This window comes from Castor canadensis, chromosome 2 (genome assembly GCF_047511655.1).
Source record: "Castor canadensis chromosome 2, mCasCan1.hap1v2, whole genome shotgun sequence".
NCBI lineage: Eukaryota > Metazoa > Chordata > Mammalia > Rodentia > Castoridae > Castor > Castor canadensis.
In genome coordinates this window covers 20,072,449-20,097,157 of record NC_133387.1, presented here as the reverse complement: position 1 = coordinate 20,097,157, position 24,709 = coordinate 20,072,449, and the positions used below count along the sequence as shown (strand labels likewise).

Sequence of the window (24,709 nt, the reverse complement as noted above, 5' to 3'; positions counted from 1 at the left end):
AAGATTCCGCTGACACCGCTCTTCATAAACAGGTGTTTCCCTATAAGGCCAGACGATTTCTCGAACCTCAAACCATTCCGCTGCTTCCAAGGCCTGAGGTTTGTCTATCGCTAGGACAACGCTCCAGGGTTTCTCTACTTCCCTAGGCCCAACCCCGCCCACCAGCTCTGAAGTCATCCTCTTACTGGTCCAGGTGTGTGCTCGTCTTCTAAGCAAGCCAATCACTGTCTTGCTTCTTACCCTGGCGCTTTGGGAAACGGAAAAGACCTTTACTGGTCCCGGTGGGGCTGGGCGGAGCCGAAAATGATTGACAACTCAGCTCGCCAATAGTCGGCGCCGTCGAACCTGCCCCTTCTGACTCCAGGGCTAGAAAAGAGCGTTGATGCCGGCGGTAGCAATGAATCCTAGGAGGCGCGGGCTGGTCTGCGGCGTCGAGGAGCGCCTGCTGCTGCCGGTGGCTTCTTTGCAGGTGAGTGGGTTCATTTTAGAATATTACTGTTGAGACGTTTCCATTTCTGAATGAGGTGGTGTTTTATTTTAGTGTTCAGAGAAGAACAGTTCTTATAACCCTCCCCCCGACACACTTTAGTCTTTGGTGGGAATCTGATGCCTGCTCCACCCCCTCAAACTGCCACCCTCCCCTGTCCCTAAATTTGCCTTCACTGCCGTATTTCTCAGAACGAGCCTGTCAGACAGTCACAGTAAGTAAGTGTAAGAAGGAACCCGCCTCGGTAGTGGTGTCTTATGGCAATGATAGAGAAGTTGAAGGGGATGATGAACTCTTCTGGACGTCCTCTCCCACTACTAGATTCCCTGCAAGGAAGCAGGGCTCTGCACTGTTTTTTAGGGAATCGGCAGACCTGGCCCTAAAAGAAAAACAAAAAAACAAACTTGAAAGAAGAGGAGGTGAATTTATGCAGTGGTTTCAGGAGTCAAATCACAAGGGCATAGAAGCACTAAAAATTAAAAGTCAGTGTAATTCCCTCTGTTCTAAGGGGTGGGGGACTAGTATTACCCTGGAGGAGGTAAAAAAATGCATAATTGACGTTAAGTTGACGTTAAGTTCACATTTAGTCTTTGAAGGATAATTGGTTATTAGGTAATTTAACTTCCATTCTACTACCGCCTTCCTTCCAAATTACGAAGCATTTATAGCTTGTGAATGGTCCTAGAATGTTAACTGAATGTGGTCCCTTGGGATGAGAAAAGTCAAATTTACATTTCACCAGTAGGTGTGAAGGATTTCTGTATAAAAACAACTCATGTGGATTCGTCTCTTATTTTAAAGACCTCCCCTGAGTCCAGGGACTAGGTTATACCAATCTTTGTATTCCTATGGCACCTCACACACCATAGATGCTCCAAAGATGGTGATGGGTTTTAGAGAAGTATAATTCAAATAAATAGTGTAGTGGAAAGAGCTCTGAGTTAGAAGTCAAGACACTTTGATTTTAGCCCTTAAGCTGTTACTATTTGTGTGATCCTAAACAAATCATTTCAACCCTGACTCTGAATTTTCACACCTTTAAAAAAGCAGAAGTTGGCATTAGAGTATTTCTGAAGTCCATGCCTATATTAAAGTCTGTTTTAAAATAAACATGATTAGACAATTTCCAGTGTAAGTGCATAAGCAAAATCTGGCTGCAGTAAATTCTGTGTCAAATCTGTTAGCAGTAAGTTTCTAGCTTCAAAGACATGTTTTTTAGTGTCAGTATTTAAACTAAACCAAACCAAGATCATTGTAGACAATTTGGAGAGTACAGAAGTACAATGTGACAGAAAATGACATCCTTAATACCATCACTCAGAGACAAGTACTGTTAGTGTTTGGGTGAATTTTTTAGTCTCTCTTCCTTTTTTGCTTTCTACCCTTGGTTGAGATTAAGAGGAATATTTCACATTAAGTAATGATTGATACATGTAAATTCATCTATGTATTCATCTTTGTGTGTCTGTTGCCTGAAGAACAGAGGACACAAAAATGGTTGAACTGAATGGTTTCTTGAACATTCTTGGAATGAAATTTGGTGTTTATATGGTGAAATGAACAAAAAGTATTAGTAACCAATACCCTTTCTTTGAAACTTGGCCACAAATATGGGGGAAAATATAATTTATAGAATATAAGTTAAATGTTGACCACTTTACTAAAGCATTTGGATCATAGAATATCTCTTAGTATTTGGCATGCTTTTAGGCCTGTTATATTTCCATCACCTTTTTCCACCCACATTTGATTGCATTGTTATTTTTGCTATCGAATTTAAACTTCTCTCTAACTCCTTCCCTCATTTTACTTTATTCCAAGATTTTACTCCTATTCATACCACCAGCCAGGTAGGATCACCTGGTGTACCTGAGATACATACCAATCTTTATGTATCCATTCTCTCTCCCACTTTTTGGTAGACTGTTTCACCATAATTCATTTAATATTCCTAACTGTCCTTTGAAAACAATAGTTTCACTCTTCTCATCTTTAAGGTCCAGAGAATTTTAATATTTTCATAATCATACTGTCAGTAAGCAGCAGAACTGGGCTCTGTCCAGGCTTTTTTTTTTTTAACTTCAAACTTTTGGGATTTGATGGAAATGGTTTGCATTGACAGAGTTACTACCCTAGGAAAGTAATAGCTACAGATAGGATGGAGGAGTCTTGAGTGGGTATTTTGCATAATGGTAATGCCAGAAAGGCTGGAACAAGCACCAAGACCCAGGCCAAAGTCATATCTCATTACACATGCATGTCACTTCCCTATAAGTAGGGGTCTACCTGCTATGGTTTACCCTTTCAACAAGTGATCAGTAGGGGATGTTAGTAAATGTAAAGTTGGAAAATGAGAGTGTTGTACTATCTGAAAATTACCTGTGAGTGCCAAAGAGCTGTTCCTAGAACTGCAGATAGGAATGAAAAAGTTACCATAAGGCTTTAGACAAAGTAATAGACCATAGAATACTAAGTGTCTTTAGGATGCACTCATGTTTCAGCTTTTAATATTGGACCTGATTTTGGGGAAGGCATAAATACCTAAAGCCCTAAGGAACTGAGCACCAAATTTTGCTTCCCTTTAGAACTGTTCCTTTTTAATATGTGAAAGACATTATTAATCTTTCTGTCTATCCTCAAATACAGCCAGCCCATCTTCTAAAAGTTAGATTACTAGTGCAATGGGGGTTAAAAGTTGCTGAAAGCTTTGCAGTAAAGATTTTGAACAAGGAAAACCTCTGACTGTTCTGGGGTAATGATTGAATATTTAATATTTAAGTACAAGCTTTGGATCAAAGCAATTCTAGTTGTATGTCCTTTATTTTACTTGACACTTTTGATTAAATGTCTTGCTCTGTTTGGGAAAATGGAAGAAGTTTTTAAGCTGGACTTTACTCTGTAATTTGTCCCACCTCTTCATAAGTTGAGACACTAGAATCTTAAGACATTAAGTTTCAAACACTCAAGGAAGGGAGGAAACAAAGTGCTAGGAGTTTTAATTTGGAAGACAGGATGGGCCTGAGCTTGAGGGGTATGTGAAACTATATGGTTTTTTCTTTTTAGAACTTCAAAAAGGAGTCTGGATTTTTTTTTTAAATTGCTGTGCTGGGGCTACATTGTGGCATTTACAAAAGTTCTTATAATACATCAAACATATCATACTAGAATTCACTCCTTCCTCTGTTCTCCCTTATTTCCCCTCCCCTATTCCTGGAATAGTTTCAGTAGTATCATTTTTACATTTACATACACGTGTACCCAGTATTTGCACTATATTCACCCTCCTATGCCAAAAAGGAGTCTGGTTTATGGAAAAGGTTGATCACTATAATTATTCTAGCAATACTACCTCAAAAATAACAATAGAAACAAACTGCTCTATGACAGGTAGAAATGAAGTACGGAATGCAAAGCAGGGGTCAGGTTTAGGTAGATTTGGCAAGTATCTGTGTGTATTTCATATCTAAAGAGCTGTCAGTGGACACTGAGAGTTGGGGAAGGTGGGGGTGAGTCTTGGATCTAGGGAATTCTTTTATACCAATATTTTTGTGGGTATTGGTAATGTAACCCAATATTTTAAAATCATGAACTTCAGCATAAGTTCTTTCTTACATATTTGGTGGGAAAGCAGTAATTATGTTGAAATGGGTAAAGTGTGTCTTTATTTCTATTGATGCTTACCATGAGAGTGCTGAAATAATGGTGCATACTAAAACAGGAGGCAGGAATCCTAGAATCATCCTTCAATTCCATCACTCACCTGCTAATGGAAACTCACCACTTCTAGCCTCTAAGAACTAAGCCTCTAAGAACTTTGCTTAACTGCAAAGCCAGTCTTACAGCCCCTAAAATTATTTTTATATTCATATCTTCAGTGCTCATTCTCAGGGAGACATTTTTTTCTGTGCATTAGGACCCCAGATCCTTGCTTCCTTTCCTCTTATTAGTTCCTTTCTCACCTGACTGTGGCAAGGTATCTCTCCAAAAAGCCTCTTATCTCTTCATTTATTTTTGTAAATTAAGCAAACCTTATCCACTTTTTCTTTGTTTGTTGAAAGTCTTCTAATTTCCTTTTGACATGGTGAGGACTAGGAGGACCTTGGTTTGCTCAAAGATCTGAGTCAGCTGTGCGAAGATATCTGAATTAGTGAGAGCCTGTGGTCAAACATAGGGCATTTCTCTTCCACTTCTGTCTGAAAAGCATTATGTTGTCTTGAACATTAATTTCCTTACATTCTCATCATCTATAAAAGGCTACAAGATTGCTTATAGGCTTCGCTTTCATAACTGCTTAGAAAATGTTATGAGCATTGATGGATGCAAAAGAATAACTCTTTAAGGGAAAAGTATTATATTAGGTTATAGATCTATTTATGTGGATGTTTGTGTGTATGGTGTATATATATAATATATCGTGTATATATAATGCATCTTGCATGAAAACTATGTTTTAATAAGGGGCAGGGGTACGAAGCAGCAGTGGGTGGTCATGCTATCTATCTGTTGAAACTATGCAAAAAAGCTAGAAGTAACATCAGTAAGTGAGTGCTTTGCATGTGCCAAATTATTCTTGGTCAACTAACTATCTCTGTTCCCACCTTGCCAAATGAATGTTAATTTTGAAACAACTTTAATTTTATGGTGGCATTTATGAAAAGAACATTGGTTTTTTTGTAGTTAATTTAGATGCAGTTTGTACACATTGTATAATGAAAGGTCTTTGAAAGTCATAATGGCAAACTATGTCCTTTGAATCATCTATTTGTTTCTGTATTGCCAAGGCAACTTCATAGACCTACTTCTGAGCAAGTTCACATTCATTCACCTGAAGTGTGAAGCACTGTGTCATACATAATGTATGAAGATGTCTCATGGGGATCAAGCATGTCTGAATGACAGATTATATTTTGAAGGAGGTTAACAAGGTGAATCACTTTTCCCTATAGTTCTGTCTTGAACTTAAATAATTCAATGAAACAAAAGTCAGTTATTCAGACTGATTTAAATATGCGCATTGTCTTCTGTGAGGGCTGAAAACAACTACGAATGGGATTTCATTGCTCAAGGTATTTTGCAGTTCTGGCCAAGAATAAAATCTGGTGATTTAAGTAATATTGGAAGTATCCTATGACAGGCTGCTTAGTGAAGGTTAAAAATGCTGGTATGATTAATAGATCTGAGTATAGGCTCCAGCTAGGCAGAGATGTACACACCTAAGACTTTCTAGCACACTATCTGTTTTTTATAGCCTGTAATCCATGAGTAGTTTTTACATTTTGAATTGTTAAAATTTATCAAATATAATAATATTTCATATACATGAAAGTTATATGATATTCCAGTTTCAGTATCAATATGTAAAAGTTTTACTGTAACACCTTTTCTCTTGTATGCATTATCTACAACTGTTTCAACTTACAATGTACATAATTGCAACAGAGACCATAAAAGCCACTATGTATGTAAATTTTTATGTAGAAAATGTTGCCAACATCTGAGCTAAACTGTGGTGTCTTTCACATTTATCTCTTTCATCCCATTTTAACAGCCAATGTTCTAGTTCAGGTCTTCATTATGTTACCAGAATTATTATAAAAACCTTGCAACTTCTATTCATACCCCTGTCCTTTTCTATCTCTCACTGTAAGTATAAGTGCTACCTGGTCCTCCTAAAATGCATGCTATTAAACCTTTAATGATGTCTCAATATTTGTAGAAGAAACTACATTCTTTGGCACAAGGCCATCCTTGAGCCACTATTCAGTCTTATCTTTCTAGACTAGTCTCCTCCTACTTCCTGGTTATATCCTATACTTAGGGTGACCATATAATTTTCCAAATGGGTTGCTTAAGTGTGAAAGGGGCCCTACTAATAATTATGTTGGGGAAGGAGACAGGTCTTAAGCAGTAATTGTTTCAAGCAAATCAGGATGTGTAGTCACCCTACTTAATACTCTAGCCAATTTGAATGGCTTACTATCCTTTATATGCACCTGTTCTTCAGTGTTCCCCTAGGCTAGAATTCCTTTCCCTTTTTCTATAAATCTAACTCTTAAATATCTTCCCAAATCCAGCTTAAATAATGTCATGTCCATGAAATCTTACTCAGAAATAGTCTGTCCCTTCTTATCTCCTTTATGAATGAAGTGCTTCTAATGGTATGAATTACTTTCATCTTTAGTTACACACATGCACAATTATATAGGTCTTCCTCACTAGTTTCTTGAATATATAACCTGTGTTGGATTCTATATTCCTCACTGGTCCTGTTATTGATCTGTGCCCATGTGGGGTTTTAAACAGATATTTGACTAGCCTGGGTAGACTTATGAGTATTTGGGGCTTTCAGTTTGTGAATCATTCACTTCAGTGTGATTAAATTAATGAGAAAAGTTAGGTTTCCAAGGACTGAGGACAGAGCTTTAGGTTCCAGTGTGGTAGTGTGGCAGAATGGAAGTTCCTCAGTCTCATAGGGCAGTAGGTTTGAGCTAAGGAGTAGCTACTCCTTTTATTTTTATATATGATTTTTTTATCATCTGAAATGATTATTTTGGTGTTAAAATTTTTAGTTAAAATTTTACCTATAATCCTATCACTTGGGAGGCTAAGGTAGGGGAATCACAATCTGGAAACCAGCCTGGGCTACATAATGAGACCCCTCTCAAAAAAACAAAAACAAATAAACAAAAAATATTTGTTCTTAGAATCCTTAGGTTCTCTCTGGCCTGACTTTAGGTCTGTACCCCTCTCCCCTAAATACATATACCCATACATGCACCCAAATGAATTCATTGCTTGGTCTCCCCCAGGTGAGGGTCCTGAAGCTAAGGCTTCATTAACCTCATGGTTATTCTGCCTCTAGGCACAAGTAGTCTCTGGCAAAGCATTGCCCAGATGACTGTCATCCTTTTCTCTCTTCTGCCACCCTGATGCCCCTACCAGGCTGAGGATAGAGGTATCATGCTCCCTCCCTGGCAATTCTCAGCCCTGTGAGGTCCTATCTAATTCCTGAGCTCCCACTCTTCTGATTACCTGCTGCTTCCCCGCTCCATTCACATCAAAGTTTCAGACTTAATGCTTGACAAGATAGGGAAATCATAATCCAAACTGTTGGAGCCTTTCAGCTATTTGTAAATGATCTCACTCTGATTTCCTTCCTTATTCTTGAGGCTTTATTTTAATGTTTTCCCCCAAAAGACCCTCTAGGAATTACTAAAGAAAGGTAGAAACCAGATATAGCTTCCAGTGAACCTTGTAACAAATTGTTATATAATTGTGGGTGAATCACAGTTTAAGTGGAACAGAAAATCCCCAGTTTATGGAAGTTACTGAGAATGGCAGAAGACCAGACACTGATGCTCATATAATCTTTACTCCTCAGTGTGGAAAAACACTGGGATGGAGGTGGAGAGTGCCAGGCATGTCAGCTTAGCAGCATGTGTCAGTGTAGACCCACGGTAGTCAGTCTCCTGCAAGGAGAGCGAAGGCAGGCTGATGTGGCCAGGTCTGCAGATTCTCTGGGGGACAGAGTGGGCCTCCAGATCTTTGGGCCAGTAATGTGGGGAGTTCAGATTCCCCTGTTGCCTGTCCCACTTTACTAGATTCTTCTTCTGCCAAGATATGGCTGGTGCATGTAGAATATCTGCAGGGTTTGGGGAGCAGTAGGCAGAGCCTCCTTATCAACGTGGTTCTTCTCGCTCCCACAGTCCAGCTCCTGTTAATCTGTTTCTACAGGCAGCATCCCTTAGCTGCTTGCATTTGATAGTTTGTTTTGCATCCGGATTTATTCCTGTCAACAGCTATATCTTGAGACAGGTGAAAGATTATTTAGGTGAGTACCACTTTTACTGCTAATGTCATTTTCAATCACTTTTAATGCTGTTTGAATGTTGAATCGATGGTTTTGCATACCTTAGATTTGCTTGTATGTAGCCTGTAGCATTGAAGAGCTTGTTGCTACCAATCAGTAATACATATGAGATACATGTGTTCACTGAGTTAACATGTTTAATAACTTCCATAATAAGAAGGCAAGACTGGTAAACATTTCTTTTTCCAGCAGAGGAAAAACAAAGTGAGAAGGATGCCTTCAATGGGGAGTCAGCATGTAGAAACTGGGAGTTCCCAGCTCATTCTTTTAGACATTAGTTTAGACAGCTACAATTCATTCTGTTAAATCCTCTCTACTGTAAGCATAAACTGCGGAAACACAGCATGCCATTAGAATGAAATGTTCTGTTATTTTACGTCATTCAATTAGCATGCTATCCAGCCATTAGAAAATGTAAGTCAACTAGATTGTCTGTAATTAACTACCTGGAGAATATGCCTGTATGTACCACAGTGTATGAACACCGGATGTCTGATGTCAAAACTGTTCAAAGCAATTTCAGTTTGTTTTAGAAACTGGCTGTTGCAAAATTGTGCTTCCAAAACTAAGTATACATTTGAATGAAAAATACAATTTTTTTTCTCCTCTTTCTAGATGTATTGCTGGTCTTGAAGATTATCCCATTTGAAAACACCAAGGAAGTTCAGCCACCAGTATGTCCAAATACAAACTTATTATGTTAAGACATGGAGAGGGTGCTTGGAATAAGGAGAATCGATTTTGTAGCTGGGTAGATCAGAAACTTAACAGTGAAGGACTGGAGGAAGCTCGGAACTGTGGGAAGCAACTCAAAGCACTTAATTTTGAGTTTGATCTTGTATTCACATCCGTTCTTAATCGGTCTATCCACACAGCCTGGCTGATCCTGGAAGAGTTGGGGCAGGAATGGGTTCCCTTGGAAAGCTCCTGGCGTCTAAATGAACGTCACTATGGAGCCTTGATCGGGCTTAACAGGGAGAAAATGGCTTTGAATCATGGTGAAGAACAAGTGAGGCTCTGGAGAAGAAGCTACAATGTGACTCCACCTCCCATTGAGGAGTCTCATCCCTACTACCATGAAATCTACAGTGACCGAAGGTATAAAGTGTGTGATGTACCCTTGGATCAGCTGCCACGATCTGAAAGTTTAAAGGATGTTCTGGAGAGACTCCTTCCCTACTGGAATGAAAGGATTGCCCCAGAAGTACTAAAAGGCAAAACCATACTGATATCTGCTCATGGGAATAGCAGTAGAGCCCTCTTGAAACATCTGGAAGGTACCAGCTTCATTTACTATTTATTAGAGGTTGCTAAGCGTTAGTTAGACCTTAATCTAGAAATTAAGCTAACAATGCACCATTTACATAATAGACTTCTCTTCTCTATGTCCTTTTGTCACATCAGACTTATGAAGCCATGTGTTCTATAAATCAAAACTGCTGTGCTTTTGACACGCATAGCATCTGAAGCAGAGGTTTTCAGACAAGAGTGCATGAGTCACCTGGGGAGCTCAGTATGAAACAGTTTGTGGGCCCTACCCTCAGAGTTTCTGAATCAATAGGTCTGTAATGAAGCCTGAGAATTTGCATTTCTTAGAATTTTCCAGTTAAGCACTGATCTAAAGTATGATAGGACTTTTGTTGTAGTAAGGGGAAAGAAGGATAGAAATGGAAGAAATTATAAAAATACTGTTGACAGTAAATTGACTTGAGTTGTCCAAGTTAAATAAATTATCTGGACTTCAGTTTTGCCCACTTTCTTCCAACTTTAAACAATTACATGTGTGAGTCCTGACCATTTCTTTTATGCCAGTCCTCTTTTTCTAAACCAGGCTTAGTTACTGATTAAAAGTTAGGAGGGAATAAAATAAAACACTAGTTTGTTTATTTATTTATTTATTTATCTTGACTCTACAAGCTTGGAGATAATCAGCAGCCTTCATTTTATTTCAACTACTTGATGTTGTTGAGCAGTGCCATGTTGTTACCTTCCTCTTAAGTAGTGTGAACTCTTTTGAGGACTCTAACTCACCAGTGAGTGCATATGACACCGTCAGGGAATTTCTTGCTCCTCTCTCTCCCTAAACTAATCCCAGATGGTTGTGCTTTTGAGTTATCTGCAATGTGTTTTCCTGTCTTCATCATTGACAGTAGTTAGCTTGCTTGTATTAGAATGCATTTCTCTGTCATGCCTTTTCAGTCTGTTTTACTTTTCTATAAGAGGCTGTGAAAAATGAAGAGATGGAATATTGTATGTGAAATAAGTGGACATAGAATTTTGGTAACAAAATGATCTTTATGAGATTTTATTATAAACTTTTTAGCATGTGGTCCTTTTCCCCTAATTTTTATAACATGACCAAGGAGGTAAATAATCACTTGGGTACCTGACATCCCTTCATCATGTGGAGCTAAAGTCTGTAAGTTTTGTTAGGTACTAGAAATGTTATTAGCTAGACATGGCACTTGATCTACTTGTGTGTATATATATCTTATTTTCTTAAGTATATAAAGGATTCTATTCTTTTTTGTTCAGTAGAATAAGGTATTTGATTAAATGGTATGTAACTTCATTATTAGTAACTGTAATAGTTTATTCTTTGAAGAAGAGTTGAGACTCCAATTAGGACAACGGCAAACTGAAATTCAGAATTTCAAAGTTTCTTCCAGGAGTTATATTCTATCCAACCCCATTTACAGAAAAGGAACTTAGATCTTACTGTGGTCAAGCAGAACACAAAGGGCAAAAATGCAAGAGACCCTATTCCAAAAATAACTAAAGCCAAAAGGGCTGGGGGCGTGACTCAAGTGGTAGAGCGCTTGCCTAGCATGTGTGAGGCCCTGAGCTCAAAATCCAGGACTACCAGAAAAAGATGTATACTTTAAATTTGTAATTTATGTATGAAACCTATCTCATTGAGGCTAAAAAGTAATCGATGGGATTGAAAAGTTAAGTGATCTGTTATTGTTTGGCCTAGAAAACAATAGGGCAAATATATAACAAGTAATAAGAAAACAGAAGGGCAGAGGTGTGAAAGATTCCAATAAGGAGAAATGTGATAACACAGCTTTTGACCACTGGGATAGAAATGGACTTTTAGGGCTCTCTCAGAAATGAGCAGGTGTTAATCCTCAGACGGCTTCCAGCCCTTCTAAAGGCCATTTTTAAAGTTGGAGGTATAGAATTCAGTGACCTTTCAGAGGTTAGGAAAATTAAAGTAGACTTTAATTGTAACTCCTGTCCTTATCATAAACAGACTTTATAGAAAATATTTCTATTTCGGGGTTAGGATATTTGAAACAGTATAGCTGGTATGGGAAGAGGTGAATTGAAAGAAAGACTTGCATAGGAAGTATGTGAAGATGGAAAAAGGCAGAGGACTAGAAGATATCTGTGGGAAAAGGGAGTTATGTGTAAAGGACACAGAGAATAGAAATGGTAGGGCTGGTGACCAGGGACATGGCAGACATTCAGGGGAAAATTGGCAGAAAGGCCAGAAATAAGGTAGGCATCAGTCCATAGCCCACAAAACCACAAAACTGACACAGCAGATGGGACAACTGAGATCTGCCCACAGGGAGGCATGAGGTGGTTTGTAGTCTGTGCTCCCACTCCCGTGTTGAACAACTGTTTCTTTTTGGCCTGTAGTACGCCCTGGTGGGTGCCACTGTCGAGATTCATGGAGTTCTTTGAAATTGTTATGGTTTCCCATTGTGACTCACTCCCAGGCCTAACATGAAAGAGGTTATTCCATGTTCATAACATAGGCAGGGCTGGATTTTAGGATCATTTTGTAAATTAGTTATCTCTTGTGTTAGGGATCCTTTAAATGCCAGTCTCCATTAGTCAGGTTTCTCTAAAGCAGATATTGAAATGAGATCAATTATTAAGCATAAGAATTAAGCACAAGCATGTCTCCCGCGATCTGAAGAAATAACGTATGCTATTTCTTGCATGTCATCTCTGTTAATTTAGTGAGATTTAAAAGCAATGACCCTTTTAAAATTTATTACAGATGTATTCACTTACCAAAATAGGAGCACCAATGTTAGCCCTGTTGTTTTGTATGCTTAACCTTTAGGAGCTCATGTTACAGGGCTTCATGTGGTATTTGATAAATTCTCATCCTAAAAATAAAGTATTTCATTGACTTTAGATGCTAACTTTTCAAATCTCCAAAAAATTGAGTGATTCTCTCTTACTTTAGGGAAAAATATAAATTTTCTTATAGGATGGACTACTTGACAGTTTGAGTGAGTGAATGAATGTGTGTGTGAGTGTGCGTGAGTGTGCGTGTGTTTATTGTAATCAAACATATCATAAAATTGACTATACTAACTGCCAATTTACATTTATTGTAGTTATATGACCATATACCCCCATTTTCTGGTTTATACCTGTCACTGAGTACAGTTATTAATAGCATAACCTTTTACTTTCAGAAGTACCCCAGCTCAGCTGATAAGTTACACAGTTACTTTACTATACAGATGTTAACTTTCATGAGTATAATAATCTTTGAAATGGACATAATCAGAATTCCATATTTCCTGTAAACACAACAGTTGCTGAATTTCTTTGCATTGATTAAAAAAGTAAAAATGCTTGTGTCTGTAGATTTATATGGTTCCTAGTCATACTGTCTACATATGTTTATATAAAAATTCTCCCCTATAAAATGAATTTTTTGAAGGAGCTGGACAGTTTTTCCTTATCTTCTTGTCCTTGTACAGCTTGACAAACTTAAAAGTGTTTTACCTGCTGCTGGGGAGGAATGTGGTACCTGATAGAATCAATGACAATGTACTGTCCTGCCATAAAACTTTTATCTTGTTTAAAAACTATAACTTTGAAATAGGAAGGATGATGTCCCTCTAAAATAATCAATTAGAATGTTGGTCTGCCGTGCAGACTCAGAAGTACCTGAAGAGCGTTCCACCGAGAGTGTTGCCAGTATTACTCTGTTCTCTGATCTGCTAAGAGGTGTCATCTGTGTAACTCAGCAATGGAGGGTATTTGTTCTTAAGCTGTTTTGTTGGGCCTCAGTGTTTGGTACTGTGGTATTACCCTGTAGCAGTCAGATCCTGACTGATGCTTCCTTCCATTTATGGGAAAGAAGACAGGTGCTGTTGAAGAAAAATGAAACTCAGATGACTTGGCCACGATCATGATAGTCAGAATCGTTGACTCTCCCCAAAATCTAGTTCTAGGTCCTCTACGTGTGAGGACCACCTATACTTTTTCCATCCTTCTTTGTTTGGAATATCATGTTGTAAGCAGCTGAGTTAAGAGCTTCCTTGGCAGAAAAGGAAGGAAGGAAGGAGGGGATAAACTTGTTCAAAGTATACAGTATGCATCTATGACATTATCATAGTAAAACCTTCTTATACTATTAATGTATACTAATAAAAATAGTTTTTAAAAATCTCAAAAAAAATTTAACACAATGAATTGAGTCTTAAATTATTACTGCTGTCATTGTGGTCTGTGAATGGTACATAGCTATACAAAGAGGCCTTTTTTGGAGTGCATTCTACATGCCAAACATTGACCTAGACATTTTATGTACATACCTGTTTAATATAGGAACTTGATATGGCTCTGAACTCCTTGCGAAACTTTGGCTCAATGTTGTGTTTTATTCTGCTGTTTAGCTATCTTGATCATTTATTTTACAATTTCATGTGATCATTGATTGCTAAGCTGTTTAGCTTAATGAAACTGCTTTCACAAGGAGCAGACTACTAATATGCTTAGCAGCATGGATGAATCTCAGCTGCCTTATGCTAAGTGAAAGAAATGTAGCTCAAAAAGCTACAAACTATAATTCAATTTATGTGATGTCTGGGAAGACACAAAACTATTAGGACAGAACACAGATCAGTGGGGAAAGGCAGGCTGCACAGGGGCACAGGGAATTTTGAGGGATGATAGAACTGTTCTTTATCATCACAGGAAGTGCTGGCACTACTGTATGCAGTTGTCAAAACTCAAACCTATACACTAAGAATTGGGGGTAAAAATTATGCCTCAAAAGACCTTCATTATCCCATCAAGTCACCATTGTCCTTGCTAGGACCTCACTTTTCATTCCACAAAATAATAGTTTAGATGAGTGTGACTGACAATTAGCAGAGTTAAATGAAGGTTGCTATAACACCTACCTGTGCCTTTGAAACTTACCTGGGCCTTTGATACGCCTTCTCCAGGTTCCAGGACTCTCTTGTGTTGACTCCATTTAGCACCTACGCCAGGATCAGCACAGGGAATTAACCTTTTAAGGTCTTTCTTCATGACAAGTTATATAGAAGCTGCTGGACCTTGAAGGGTTTGGGTTTTTGCTTTCATGGTGTTGGGGATCAGAGCCAGAGCTGTGTCACAGGGCTACACCCCCAGCCCAACCATGAAGTTTTCTTAGTGTCTTGCTAATACTACTTATAGACTGTGGACTCCTCTAATAAAGGCTTTTTCTTCTAAAGCTGTGACTTCCTATTTGCCATCAAATTCCATAGCCTTCATTAAACTTCCATCTGCTTTCTTTCCTTCTGATAACCACTCAGTCTAGAAATAAGTCAACAGAGACTTCCTGGAGTCAGTGAACATGAATGGCACAGTGAAGGGAAGTGTTACTGATTGGGAGTTTGGTAAAATTCTTATTTAAAGAATTGCAAACAGGAGAACTCTAAATATCAGTGCCTAGGACAGGCTTTTTGGCTAATAATGGCCTCTACCCTGTCAAATGACTTGTTTATGTAATATCTTTGATTGTAAACTATATGTAATTTTGAGATGGCTTTACTTTTTTTTTTTTTTGAGTCAGGGTCTTACTATATAGCCCAGGTTGGCCTAGAACTCACAATCCTCCTACCACCACCTCTGAAGTATTGTGATTACAGCAGTGCACAGCCATACCTGGACAGATTGCTTTACTTTTAGCTTGATAGTTCTTAATACCTGCAGAAGAAAGAAGATAAAACTGGACATGAAATACTATGTAGTAAGAAAATTCCTTGTTAAGGGACTACTTTACTGGTATTTGGAAACATAAATAATAACCTGTACTATGCCAGTAAGTCTAGGTTAAAGTGGGGCCCATCTCTGACTGGTGGTTCAGACACACATTTTGCAAAACACCATGAAAACTTCCACTACAGTTAGTATCTGAAAGCATCTGGTCTGTAGCATTCCAGACAGGCGTATGTTTCTTTCTCTGTGGTTGGCATAGTCGCTTCCTGTTTGTTTCCTGCTGGTCCACATGGAAGGAAAAGCCAGGTACCAAACTGTTCACTGGATGTAGTTTGCACCTTACCAGAGGAAGTGGATTGTTTAGTCTGGGTTCAAGGACAGGATTAGGCAGTTTCAGTTTGGAATGAGAGTGGACAGCAAGCAGGCAGATGCCTAAGGCAGACTCTGTCCCTGGAGAATTGTGTGCGGCTGCACGCATCACCAGGCAAAGAAGCAGCGAGGTGAAACTGGAGAATTGAGAGGAAAGGTCAGCATGGACTAGCCATGGGGACAGGGCACTGATGAGCATGTCACCTTTGGCATTCAGAGTGATTATTTTCAGAAGCATCAACTTCAAGCCTCTCTCCTGTGAGGCACATTTGCCTACGGGTATGGTTAAACTTTCAAAAGTATACTAAAACTATAGAAGCCTTTCATCTTAAACATTATAACATTTGACTATAAATTAAATGTAGAATGGATTCCTCTCTCTGCTTTACTCTAAATTAGAGGATGTTACTCTTTTATCATGTCACAATATTCAGGTAACACATTTTCCATGGTTTTCCCAGTCTATCTTTAAGTTGTACATACATGACATTCAAATTTAAAAGAATTAAAATTAAGGGCCTGGTGTGGTGGATCCTGCCTGTTATCCCAGCTACTTGGAAAGTGGAGATTGAGAGGTTTGTTGTTTGAGAACTAGCCCAGGCTAAAAGTTAGGGAGACCCCATCTCAACCAACAAGCTGAACTTGGTGGTCCATGTCTGTAATTCCAGCTATGCAGGAAGCATAAGGAGGCTCAAAGTAGCATAAGGTCCAGGCTAACCTCAGGAAAAAACACAAGACCCTACCTGAAAAAATAAGGGCAGAAAGCATGACTCAAGTGTTAGAGTGCTTGCCTAGCAAGCACTAGGCCCCGAGTTCAAACCCTAGTAGCACCAAAAAAGAAAGAGAAAATTAAAAATAGGTTGCTCATCTGTGCAGTTGAGAATCTCTTTCGCTCCCAGTGGTCTGTCGGCAGTTTCAGTTGTGACTTACTAGATTGGGAAGGGAAGTGGAGAATGAGCTGACTGAAGCTATTTCTTTTTTCCTAATTCCAAAGTAATGCACACATTACAGAATTTGAGTTTCCTTCTGTCCTGTAACAAATCTTTCTGTCTCCCATTTCCTAAAGTTCAAAGATTTTCAAGCAAACTGTCTACAGAAAACCAAACAATATATAGAAGACATTTAATTTGAGTTATTTACTTTATTAGCACTAGTTGTAAACTTTCGTTCTAGACTGAACCTTTCACCTCTCTTTTTCTCGTATTAAGTTCGTAATGGGAACACAGTCGTTAATCAAGGTCCAACATAAAACATTACCTTTCATTTGAAAGCCCAGAGAGTTAGGATTCATTTCAGCTGTGTGCCCAAGGGCCAGTAAATCAGATGCTTCTCTTGGCCTTAGGGATATGGCACTAGACCCCTGAACTAGACACACAGGTGCACCTTCTGTGAAGCTTATGCAAGTCTTTTATCTTCCCCCCTTTGGTGGTACTGGGGTTTGAACTCAGGACTTTGTGCTTGCTAGCAACAAGTCAGCAACACAGTTGGCTTTGTTATTTTTGAGATAGGGTCTCACACTTACGCCTGGACTGACCTTAACCACAGTCTTCCTATTTACACTTCCTGCATAGCTGGGATGACAGGAGAGTGCCACCTCACCCAGCTTTTTATTTGTTGATTTGAGGTCTCACTAACTTTTTGCTTAGCCTTGAACCATGGTTCTCCTGATCTCTACTTCCTGAGAAGATAGGATTACAGATGTGAGCCACTGGGTCTTTCTTTTCCTTTTGATTTTTTTGTTTTTGAAAATTTGGACAATTCTGTATCTCTGACAAAGTCCTTTAGAGTACCTTCATCTATAGGCTTTATATTTTGAAATTTTTAATGAGCCTTTTATTCCTATAGCCTTTAGTTACATGTTAAAAGTACATTCATATAATAAAATCAGTTGTAATGTATTTGGTGGATCATATAACTGAGTATTTTCTGGATATGTTCTGCAAACCCGTGATAGTGCTGCTCACAGTTGAACAAACATTTATTAAATTCTTGCAGTAGGAAGGTACTTTTTAAAGAGCCTTATATCGGATAGGAATGGGTAAAACACAGCCTTTGTTCTCAGAGAACTGGTAATCCTGGTGGCAGAAGCCAGCACTTGCTCAAGCGCTTCTCAGAGAGAGGCCAGTGCGGAAGCAGCACAGTTGAGGTGCACTGTGCCTAGTGTGCGCAGCTGTGCGTCTTTGCTTCCTGTCCCTGCTGCAGAGGTGGGAGGGAGAGAACTTAGAGCTGCAGATTTGACTTTCTGAATTTAATCCTGTACTCAGAAAATGAAGTTGTTTAAATTTTTCCCCATTTTGGCATTGACTTGCCCCTGTGGTTTTCCCCAAACTTTTCAAGATTTCTTACATGAAATATTCCAGTCATTTTGGTTGACTGTGTTACTACATGCTCCAACATGGAGATTCAAGAGTTAAAGACAGGCCAGGCACGGTGGTGCATGCGATTTTTTTTTCTTTAAAAAAAAAAAAAGAGAAATGAAGAGATGGCTATAGAGGAACTATGGTGGAGAAGAGTAGATATAAGGTAAGAACTTGGTAGAACATTCTTGGACTATAAAAATTGTGAGCCAGTTATCAAATAGGCAATGTGATATCCGGCCACTTGTTTTAGCTTTCATACAATGTTCCAGTGAATGAGTTTTAGAAAGATAGTACACAATATAGTGCTAATTCAGTTTGGTTTAATCCAGCACAGACGCAGTCTAGCCTTAGGACTTCTGCTTGCTTAATTTAGGATAAGAATGTAGCTTATGACAAAATTTAGTAATGAGTAATGACTTCCCTGTGGTTTTTCTTAATTTGCTATTTTAAATTTTCAGTCACTTAAGTCTCCTTGACTAACTATTAATCAGTCTAAGTATTTTCTATTGTGTGAACAGCTTGGGGAGTTATTAGAGTGGAATGTCAATTTTATTTATTAGGAACATTTGTATGTTTGAGCCCTCCTTCCTTTGTAGATGAAATATTATAGCTCTCATAGCGTTTGTTTAGTGGACTCACAACAGTGGTTGTTAGGCTTGAGCTTGAGAATTCTGTTATTGAAGAGAGGTTAGATCTGAGGCCATGGTCAAGCAAGTGAGGTCTTTGAGCCCCTAAATCTTGTTTCTAAGGTTATGGACAGGAATTCCTTAACCTCGCCCATCATGATCCCAGTGTAGGATTTCAAGGGATTCAGGTGAACCTGTTCACACCTTTTTGCAGTCCTGGGAACATGGGGTGCTGATGTCCAATTAGTACCCAGCCTCCGACAAGGGCAGAGCAGGGAGTAAATGTCCTCTCCCCTTCGTGTGGAGGTGGAAATAGCCACACAGAAGTCAAATGACCAAAATTGAAGTCCTATGTTTTGGAAATAGGGGGAAAAACAATTTTTACTGCCTTAGTAGTCTTGTGACTTGAACAGGTTTATTTAACCTGTGTCTGTTTAGTATTTTTTTATCGGTATATAATTCACATACAGTTCACCACTTAAAACCAAGTATGATGGAACCAGCCTGTCTTCCCAGCACTCAGGAGGCTGAAGCAAGAAGATCTTGAGTTCAAGACCAGCTTAGGCTACATAGGAAGACCCTGTCTTAAAAATAAAATAAAATAACCACTTGAAGTGTACAATGCAGTGGCTTTTAGTATTCAATTGTCCCTTGTTTATTCATGGAGAATTGGGTCAGAAACCCTTGCAGTTACCAAAATCTGTGGTTGTTTAAGTCCCTTGTATCAAATGGCTTCACATTTACATTTAACTGGCACACATCCTCCAGTGTAATTAAACTTTGTAGATTACTTATAATTCCTAGTACTATGTAAGTAGTTGTTATACTACATTATTTAGAGAATAATGACAAACGAAAAAAAGAGTACTTGTTTGATACAAATGCACATTTTTTTTCAAAGAGTTTCTATCCATGTTTGATTGAATCCATGGATGGGGCTGACCTCAGACCTTGTTCTTCCTACCTATGCTTTCTGTGTAGTTAGGTTTGCAGGCGTACACCACCACACCCAGCTTATTTGTTGAAATGGGGTCGCACAAACTTTTTTTTTTCTTCTTCTTTTAAATTTTTAAATTTTTTTATTTTTTTATTTTTTTTGTTCATTTATTCACATGTGCACACATTGTTGGGTCATTTCTCCACCCTGCCCCCATCCCCCATGCTTCCCCCCCTCCCCATACTTCCCCCCCTCCCTCAGTTTCAGGCAGGTCCCATTCTGCCCTTGTGACTGATTTTGTTGAAGATAAGACATAAGCATAATAAGAAAGACAAAGTGTTTTTGCTAGTTGAGTTAAGGATAGCTGTACAGAGAGATTCCTACTATCGCTTTCGTGTACCCATGTGTTACGACCGATGTTGATTCAACTCTAACTGATCTTTACGTTGGTTCCTGATCCCCTGCTAGTGATAACCTGTCATTTTAAGGTTTCTGTATTAGTTCCTCTGGAGTGGGGACATCGAATGCTTTCATGTTTTGGGTTTTCTACCTATTCCTATATCTCCCGTATGTGCTGTCCTCTTTTCTTATCTCACAAACTGTTTTGCCTGGGCTGCCCTCAAACTGAAGTCCTCCCAAGCTCTGCCAGCTGAGTAGCTGGTATTATAGGTATGGACCATTGCGCCCAGGCCTCTTACATTCAAGATTTTGATCAATTTTGAATTTGATTTCTGTATATGGTATAAGGTAGGAGTCCAGCTTTGTTCTTTTGCATGTGATTATGAAGTTATCCCAGCATTATTGTTGAAAAGATTATTTTTTTTTTGGCATTTAATTGTCTTGGTACACTTGTTGAAAAATCATTTGATCAAAAATGTGAGGCCCATTTTGGACTGTCACTGCTTTTCCCTGGATCTGTGTGTTGTCCTTGTGTGAGTACTACATACCACACACAAGTACTGCTCTGTCCTGGTCACTGCAACTTTGCAGTAAGTTTTGAGATCAGAAACTATGAGTTCCTGCCAGGCACCAGTGACTCACATCTGTAATCCCAGCTAGTTAGGAGGCAGAGATCAGGAGGATCGCAGTTTGAAGGCAGCCTGGGCAAACAGTTCACAAGACCCTATCTCAAAAAAAACCTATCACAAAAAAGGGCTGGTGGAGTGACTCAAGGTGTAGGCCCAGAGTTCAAGCCCCAGTACTGCAAAAAAAAAAGAAACTGTTAGTTCCTCAACTTTCTTCTTTCTCAAGATTGTTTTGATTATTCACAGTGCCTTGAATATCCACTTGAATTTTGAGATCAGCTTGCAGTTTTTTGCAGTAGCTACAAAAAGGTGAAATTTTATTAGGGATTGTGTTGAATTTGTATGTTAATTTAGAAAATATTGACATCTTAATAATATTAAGTCTTCCAATCTCTTGAACATGGATGTTTTTCCATATATGTAGGTTTGATTTAATTTGAACCATATCATAATGGTCAGAGTTAAGAAGGACAGTCACACATATCTTTCCCCAGAGTGCTATGCCTATAAAAAGCCCTCAGCTACTAGTTAGTTGGGTGAGTTAGACTGGGGACCTTCAGGGCTTCCCCTGGATTTGGGAGTGCCAACTGCTGGATTGTAAGGCCTCATTGGCCACCTGGCTGTAAACCATGTGCTGTTGAACTCCCCCACTGCCCTCTCCACGGGAAGCATGTGGCAGCCAGCTGACTGCATAGCCAGCTGACTTTTCTGGCCGATGGAGTCAGAGGGCTCTTAGAATCTATGACTGTTGTCTCTCTGTCCAACAGCTGGATATCTGCTCTGAATGCGCGTGCTCTTGCCAGCATCAGTTTGTGGTGCCAATCCTGAATCCTGGTGGTAATTATACTAAGATTGCAATGTGAATATAGGGAATTGATGGGGTGAAGCAGTGATTTAGTAATCTTCCCTTCAATCTTCTCCCTAGAAGGAAAAGAAGAAGCACTTCCTGTGTTTTTTATGTGTGTTCTCTTAAGTCAGCCCTCCTATTTCACAACCTTTTGTAATGTTGAATATGTGTTTCTTCTAACTTGACAGATGGCTTGGAGGCCCAAAGAGCTCACTTGCCCAAAATTAAATAGTTCAGATATTGAGTGGGGAGGTGATGAAGCAGTGCACTTGGAAGGATTCTTTCCATTGTTTCATAACTGTTTGAGTATGGCTAGTTTTGTGTAAGAATCATTATGTAGCTTTTCTGAGCCTAGACATGAAATTGGAATAAAGAACCACCCCAGCAGTAATGATGCAGTGCAGTGATCCTGAGACTCTTGGCTCATGCTCCTAGTTACAGCCAGTGACTAATTAAAATGACAAAATATACTAATAACTAACTGATAATAATTTATTTTGCCACCATCATATAAAGGCAAACCCTTGGACTCTCCTCAAAACTTGCTCAACCTAGATCCTTTCTGTTAATATAGAACAGAAACATATGGCTAGAATTTAGAAGTCTATATAATTAATAAAGGTATATTTAAAAGATAGATAATTTGAATACTTTCAATCCCCTGTTAATTTATTCAACTCCATCTCTTCCCCCCCCTTCTCTCTCCCTCTCTTCTCTCTCTCTCTCTCTCTCTCATACCTTCTCTTTTCCTGTTTTGAACTCAGAGAAACTTGAGATCCATTACATTAGGCACAGATGCCTAGGTTCTGTCATTTACTCTATGTAGAATCTGAATTATTTACTTAAACTGTCTATACCAGACCTTGTTACATGGAGAAAATACTAACTCATATCCTCATAAGATGGCAGTAATGAGTAAATGAGTTAATATATATAAGTGCTTAGAAAAGTGGCTGGCATGTATTATGCCATCAGGATGTTAGCTGTTTATCTCTAAAAGTAGTTTTAATAATTAAAATACTGCCACAACTGCTACTATAACTCCACCTCTTCTGGTCCAAGTTGAATTACTTATAATTCACCTTCATTTAAAAAAAGATTAAAGGTGACATGTTCATTATATTACACATTCCTCTCCAGGAAGTTGAGATGTTAAGGAGGCTGAGGCCTGTTTTCAAAACCTGCTATAAAGTTCTTTCCTACTTCCCCTAGATGCTTAGGAAGTAAGCATCCTGCTTACTAGAATCCTAGAATTCCTGCCTGACTGGGTCTAACCAAGGGTATTCCAAGCTCACTTAGTGTCAACCACATTCAAATCAAATAAACTCGATTCAGAGATTAATGAAAAGTCCTGTTTTAAGACCAACATAAAGAAGGTAATTTCTATTCCTTTCAAATTTAGATAAATAACAGCTGGATAGGTCCAGAGGTATGCAGTGTTCTGAGTGTTCATGTGAATCTCTATCTAAACTTGCTTTCTTTTTTCAAAAAAATTCCTAGAAAGTTCTCAGTGTCCTGGAATTATAGCTGAAACCAATCACAGTGTCGGCATTGTTTCAGGCACACAGTTATAATGGGTCTAAGTCAAAGTGGAGTTAAACAATTAGACAGAACTCCCTCTAAGTTTGTAACACCCTTTCTCTTCCTCTCCTAACCACAGGCATCTCAGATGAAGACATCATCAACATCACTCTTCCCACTGGAGTTCCAATTCTGCTGGAGCTGGATGAGAACCTGCAGGCTGTTGGACCTCACCAGTTCCTGGGTGACCAAGAGGCCATCCAGGCAGCCATTAAGAAAGTAGAGGATCAAGGAAAAGTGAAAAAAAACAAAAAATAAAGTGCTTCCCAAGTGCAGGCGAGCAATAGATGTAAAAGGACTGGTGTGCATTGTGTTCTGAGTGCTAATTTCTCTTTCTTTCTTCCCTGATTGTCCAGATTTTTCCATGCTGTGCGATAGAGTTTATAGGTAACTTATCCTGGCCCAGATAAACCTTTAGGATGCCTAAGTGCTTATGCATAAGCCTTAGTAGTTAGCTTTCCTACTAGTCTTGTTTGAATTAAGTTATCAAACTAGTAACCAGTGGGGTTTAATCAAGGTCGTTTTGTTAATTATAAGATGGGAGAGTAATAAGTGGAAATGGAGATGAAGTTTACAGTATTCATCATTAAATAAATCATTACTGAGTCACCACTGGCAGGCACTATTCCAAAAAATGGCTTACTTTTTTATTTAATAAGACTTTTTGAGATGATAAGAATTACTGGTAACACACTACGCGTAAGTATTTATTTCTGGTCTTTTCCTCCAGGAAAAGGGATGCTTTGGTAATTTAGACCAGCAGTCCATTAAATGGGAATGTCACAGGTGGGTTCCTTCAAGAATGCCACCAACCAGTACAACAGCAGCAAGAAGGAGCCTTTAACTTTCCTTAGTCCAGAGCCATCCTTTCTTTGGTATTCACTAGAATTCTTTGGTCACTAGAATAAGCAGGATATAGACAACCGTGACTATGTTTGCTTTTTATTTTGTTTTATTTTTCAACTTTTAATCTTTGGGCACTTAAAAGTTGCTTTAAAATAAAGTTCTGTTACTGAACATGACATCCACCAAATATCTCTGTGTGTTTGATAAATTTCAGGCCGGCTCCTGAACTTGTCTTTGATTTTTGTCTTCCTGCAATACTGAAAGAGTTGCACTGGTTTCTATACCCAGACACTCCTGATTGCTGGCAAATTGAAGGTTCGGGTGAGGAAGAGGTAGATTATAGTACATCTAGTTTTATTTACCTGAACAGGGGAATGGCCACATTCATCTGTTGTTCAGGGGCTAAGGGAAAAAGACTATGGAAAGTAGTATAGTTAGGATGGACCAGGAGAAGAATTGATTGCTTATCATCCACAGTATATTTTTAGATGAAATATGTAAGTCATATCATTTAGCTTTTGCTTCTGTTTCAAAGCAAGTCACATATATTTCAATGATAAAATCATGTAAAAATTTGCAGTTACAATGACTATTACAGATACCATTTTTTGTAGTTATCCATTAGTGAATTAGTTTATTTGAATCCATTTTATATAGTAAAATTTGTATTTGGAGAAGACTATGTAAAATTGGCATTTGAAGAAAGCTAATTCTAAAATCTTTGCTGCTGCTTTGCTTCCATTTTAGTTTTTAAATCAGGACTCCTAGGGGTTAGCCAAAGATGGCTCAAAAGCA

The 24,709-nt window shown here is 38.7% G+C and overlaps 1 protein-coding gene across 2 annotated transcripts; it reads left to right on the top strand.

The window, feature by feature from the left end:
• Nucleotides 1-312: 312 nt before the first annotated feature.
• On the top strand, nucleotides 313-24,090 carry Bpgm (bisphosphoglycerate mutase). 2 transcript variants are annotated; one of them, XM_074062725.1, is made up of 4 exons: nucleotides 313-469; nucleotides 8,973-9,031; nucleotides 9,233-9,634; nucleotides 23,148-24,090. In XM_074062725.1, exons 3-4 carry the CDS (start codon nucleotides 9,340-9,342, stop codon nucleotides 23,324-23,326), a joined length of 474 nt encoding a protein of 157 aa, XP_073918826.1. In that variant the 5' UTR covers nucleotides 313-469; nucleotides 8,973-9,031; nucleotides 9,233-9,339; the 3' UTR covers nucleotides 23,327-24,090. The 2 variants fall into 2 exon arrangements, with proteins under 2 accessions (XP_073918826.1, XP_020022945.2); XM_020167356.2 differs by having other exon boundaries at nucleotides 8,973-9,634.
• Nucleotides 24,091-24,709: the final 619 nt, after the last annotated feature.